Source organism: Triticum urartu, chromosome 6 (genome assembly GCF_003073215.2).
Source record: "Triticum urartu cultivar G1812 chromosome 6, Tu2.1, whole genome shotgun sequence".
Taxonomy (NCBI): Eukaryota; Viridiplantae; Streptophyta; class Magnoliopsida; order Poales; family Poaceae; genus Triticum; species Triticum urartu.
In genome coordinates, this window is record NC_053027.1 from 10434623 (window position 1) to 10439780 (window position 5158).

A 5158-nucleotide genomic window follows, 5' to 3' on the forward strand; every position below is an offset into this window, starting at 1 on the left:
GGGTGGGTGTTTGGTTCAAGCCACACCTTAGGCACGCCACACTAAGGTCTCACATCACATACACTCAAAAAGTGTGGCAAGATTCTCTTAGACTTGCCAACTAGTGACTCTCATTTTGAAGAACTAACATTAGGCAAGTGTGGCAACATTGTATGGCAAAGTGTGGCATGATTAGGCCTAGAACCAAACAGCCCCTTAGACTTGATATTGGTGCTCGTGTTTTTCTAGATTTATTTCATACTTTTTGGGGATGTCCGTTCAGTGGGAGGAGATATTCCCGTCCACTACGACATTACCTATGTGACACTTCGTCTATCTCAAAATGATATGTCAGCTCAATCTCTTAAGATGCTCATAGGGGTAGGTGTGCTTGCGTATATTAATGAGTGCATACTCGTGTATGTGAGCGACTCTGATTGTACTATGCTAAAAACAACTCCAAACTGATTTCGACTAGAGAAATCATCAGAGGACAACAGAAATGATACTTTAGGAATTCTCAAGAAATAGTGAAATACTATAAAATAGTAGTAGCACTTCGGCTATAAATTACTAGGGAAATAGAACACTAAGCCATCGCACTAGAAAGTTTGCTCAATACATCAAACAAGCTAGTTAGCCATGGCTCAAGTTCTTCACAGCCTCCATGAGCATGCGTCTCCCCAAGTCCTTGTGCTCATCGTATGCCCTCTTGTCCTCCTCCTCCTCATCGTTCGGTTTGCCACATCCACGGCAACCACAAGGAGAGCAGACAAGCTGCTCGACAGACTCCCATCGCCTCCCTACAAGCTCCCTCTCATCGGCCACCTCCACCTCGTCGGCTCACTGCCCCACATTTCCCTCCGCAATCTCGCCGAGAAGCATGGCCCCGATGTCATGCTTCTACGCCTTGGCGCCGTCCCCAGCCTCGTTGTGTCGTCCGCTCGTGCAGCCATGGCAGTTCTTCGCACGCACGACCATGTGTTTGCGTCCCGGGTGCAGTCCGCCATGACTGACATCCTCTACTATGGATCAACTGATATGGGCTTCTCCCCATATGGGGATTACTGGCGCCAGATTAGAAAGATCACAGCAACACATCTTCTCAGTTCCAAGAAAGTTGGCTCCTACCGTCTCGCCCGTGAAAACGAGGTAATTGGTTTCTGAGTACTAGTTTCTGCAATATGTCACTAAGAACAAGATTTTTCTTTTAATATGGACAGAATTTTTTTTATATCACGAAAGTATTTTTTTTCAAGACAAACTAATAACGAGTTTTGAATATATTATAATCGTCAAACATAGAGAAGAAGTTTGACTCCGTGGTTGATATATTGTCGACTAGAGACTAGAGAGGCTACTACTAAGTACTAACAAACCTTGTTGTGGTTAGTGGTTACTGAGCTCCAAGTAGCGTTGACTTTGTTTTTCTGTATGAAAATTTGCAATTCATGGTATACGTTGATCCCTATTGATCATCCACTCATCCATGGCTGAATGATCGACAGGTACAAGACGCTATGGCGAGGATCCGCACGGCAGCCGCCAGGAGCACTGCAGTGGACCTTAGTAAGCTGCTTAGCTCCTTCACCACTGATATTGTTTGCCATGCTGTGTCGGGCAAGTCCTTCAGAGGCGGCGGTCGAAACGAGTTGTTCCGCGAGCTGGTAGAGACTAGCTCGAAGCTCATAGGTGGGTTCAACCTGGAGGACTACTTCCCCAAGTTGGCAAGGCTGGACGTGGTAAGGAGGATGGTGTGTGCTAGGGCGGAGAGAATAAATAAGAAATGGGATGACTTGCTTGATGAGATCATCGACGACCACGCCAAGAACACGATGTTGGACCATGAAATCAACCAGGACAGAGAGACAGATTTCATCGATGTGTTGCTATCCATTCAACAAGAGTACAACCTCACGAGAGAAAACGTCAAGGCCGTGTTGGTGGTATGCATATCATACTAAATAACAGCATATTTAGATACATATAAATTAAACATAACTAGTATACTGACATGTAAAAATGGTGATCTCTATTTTCGCAGGACATGTTCATAGGTGGGACGGACACATCATTCATAGTGTTGGATTGTGCAATGGCTGAGCTAATCCAAAATCCAGAGGTGATGACCAAGCTCCAGGCTGAGGTGAGGAGCATAGCAGAGGGGAAGGAAATGGTTACAGAAGAGGATCTAAGTGGCATGATCTACCTCAAGGGTGTTATAAAAGAGACTCTCCGGCTACACAGTCCTGTGCCGCTCTTCTTGCCCCACCTCTCTACGGCCGACTGCGACATAGAGGGATACACCATACCATCTGGTACCCGTGTGATCATCAATGGGTGGGCTCTATCAAGGGACCCTGCCTACTGGGAGAGCGCAGAGGAGTTCATGCCCGAGCGCTTCATGGAAAATGTTGGAAGCACAATGATTCATGACTTCAAGGGAAGCAATTTTCATTATTTGCCTTTTGGGACTGGGCGAAGGGTGTGCCCAGGTATGAACTTCGGAATGGCCACTGTTGAGATAATGTTGGCAAACCTCATGTACCACTTCAACTGGGATCTACCTGCAGGAACAGTAAAAATCAATATGACAGAGTCCTTCGGCGTCACAATGGGTCGCAAGGAAAATCTCATTCTTGTCCCAGCACTTGCTCAAAAACAAGTTTAATTGGGATCATGCTATAAAAGACTGCAGTATCCGTTGGATGGATGCTTGATTACCTACTTGTCAGATTGCAATCACTATTGTTGTATGCATAGATATTGTGCCTTTGTGGTAAGCATTCACTCGCAAAAAAAAGTTGTAAGCATTAACATATGGGTTTCAGAGTGCACTATGATATATCGAAATAATGGGTACGGTGTGGGAAAAGGCTGAGGAAAAAGTTGTTTACACGATCCCGTCACTGGCATGCAATCGTCGCTGAGATGGACCTGGAGGTGCTTGTTGTTGCACTAATAGCAATTAATCTCTCCAAGTTCCCAGCAGCGCTGAGTTGTTTTACATTATTGTGTGGCTTGCAGGGTACAGTTTTTGATTTTTGGAGTTATACGTACTTCATGTAATGAGAGCCGAAAAAGACCAAAAACATATTGCTATTTTTTACTTTTTACTTTACTCTTTTACGAAAAATATAATATGAAATAAAATTACGGGAAAATTTAGGAGTCTAAAACATTGAGGACTGGCTCAGTAGTTTCTATTTGCTATATTGTGCACATCTTAGAAGAATACTATGTAAGTTGCCTGAAATTTAAACTTGGGTAAGTAAATTTTTTAACTGTTGATTCTTTTTTCAAGATTTGTGCTGCTTTTTTCCTTTTGTCAATTTTCAGGGCTTCCGGGGCTGAAGACATTTCTATTGGGCTTGAAACCCATTACTCATTGCCTATTTTTTCTATTTGTATTAGTTTTTCTTTCGTTTATGTTTTCTTTTTCATTCGGTTTTATTTTTTTATGTTGATATTTTTGGGACGTTGGGTGTGTGTAAATATATACACACAAGTACTATACAATAGGAGTACGTGTGTAAAATTATACTAGAGTGTGAAAATTTAATATTATATGCTTATTCTTTGCATATAACAAAAGGTACAATTTCAATGCAAAGCTGTGTGCAAGTTCTTTTTCTCTTGAAGGGTAATACCAGTGCCCCTAATTCATTCATGAAAAATCTAGTATTATATATTCTTGCATAATATAGAAAAGCACATTTTTTCTGTAAATTGTGTGCAAATATTTTCATTATTTTCATTTCATTTTCTTTCTTCTTAAAGGGTAATACCGATGTCACTAATTCATTCTTTCTTAGAAAATTTTATTATTTTGATTTGTTTAAGTTTTCGTTTCATTTCCTTTTTTCTTGAAAATTAATACCAATGCCACTAATTCATTCTTTCTTATTTTGTAAAACTTCTACTACTAGTGTATGCTTATTATTGCATATTATTAAAAAAACATAGTTTCTATGTAAATTTTGTGTACATTTTATCATTACTTGTTTTATTTATTTATCTTTGTTCTTAAAGGGAAATACCGATGCCACAAATTTATTCTTTCTTAGACAGCTTCTTATTTTTATTTTTCCTTAGTTTTATTTCATTTTCTTCTTCTTTAATGGTAATGCCAATACTGTTTCATTCCTTCTTAAGAAACTCCTTTTTGGTAAAAAAAAATCCACTATAATATACTTATTTTGCATATTTAAAGAAAGCATAATTTCTTTGTAAACTGTGTGACAATTTTGTTATTATTTGTTTTATTTTTTCATTATCTTTCTTTCTTAAAGCGTAATACCAATGTCAGTAATTCATTCATTCTTACTCCCTCTGTTTCTAAATATAAGTCCTTTTACAGATATCCCTGAGGACTACATAAGGATGTATATACACATATTTTAGAATGTAGATTCATTCATTTTGCTTCACATGTAGTCCATGTTGGAATCTCTAAAAAGACTTAAATTTACGAACTGAGGGAGTAGAAAAATTGTCATTATTTTCCTTCTTAAAGGATAATACCAATGCCACTAATTCGTTCTTACTTAGAAAATTTTATTAGTTGATTTTCTTTTACCTTTTATTTAATTTTTCTTCCTATAGAAAACTACACACATTATAGGCATGCCTACTCCTTTCATCATGCACATGCGAAGATTAACTGAACTGTAACTTCGTATATATATGCAGACCTCGTAACACAATTAAGTTTCATTGGATCTGTCGATCAAAACTCACACATACATGATATATCTATTAACTCCCAACACTTTTGTGTAGTTCCCAAGATCTGTTCAACAAAATATACTACCATAGTTAGCTAGCGTGTGCACTGGAGTAGTATTTCGCATGGAGACAGATTTTGGATGGGAATTTGATGTTGAAAATGATACATTCTTGAAGGTTTTTCCAGGGTTTTTTTTTAAATCCCACGTATCGAAGGACCAGGCTAAAAGTGAGAGTATGCATTTATGCATGTGTGCCGCGCTGGATAATGCATGGGGTGCCGGATCGTGCTAGTGATAAGCCATGACACCAACCTGTCGACCGGAAGCAACAACATTTTCACACAGTACAAGGCGTTCCAAATATGACTGATCCACACTTCTTGGAACCCCAATTCACGCAACATTTCACATAATAGAATTCAATAGCACCACAGTATCTGACAGCCCAG

General features: G+C 39.4%; 1 protein-coding gene across 1 annotated transcript; it reads left to right on the plus strand.

Annotated features, from left to right (window-relative positions):
- The first annotated feature begins 572 nt into the window (after positions 1-572).
- LOC125517309 (indole-2-monooxygenase-like) lies at positions 573-2886 on the plus strand. Its single transcript, XM_048682504.1, has 3 exons — positions 573-1131; positions 1488-1925; positions 2024-2886. The coding sequence occupies exons 1-3, from the start codon at positions 622-624 to the stop codon at positions 2648-2650; spliced, it is 1575 nt and encodes a 524-aa protein (XP_048538461.1). The 5' UTR covers positions 573-621; the 3' UTR covers positions 2651-2886.
- Positions 2887-5158: the final 2272 nt, after the last annotated feature.

Bases quoted from the DNA above. Each gene is read 5' to 3' on its own strand.
- LOC125517309 (XM_048682504.1), top strand. From the start codon at position 622: ATGGCTCAAGTTCTTCACAGCCTCCATGAGCATGCGTCTCCCCAAGTC. The intron at 1,132-1,487 runs GTAATTGGTTTC...AATGATCGACAG, and splicing joins GTCTCGCCCGTGAAAACGAG to GTACAAGACGCTATGGCGAG. The intron at 1,926-2,023 runs GTATGCATATCA...CTATTTTCGCAG, and splicing joins ACGTCAAGGCCGTGTTGGTG to GACATGTTCATAGGTGGGAC.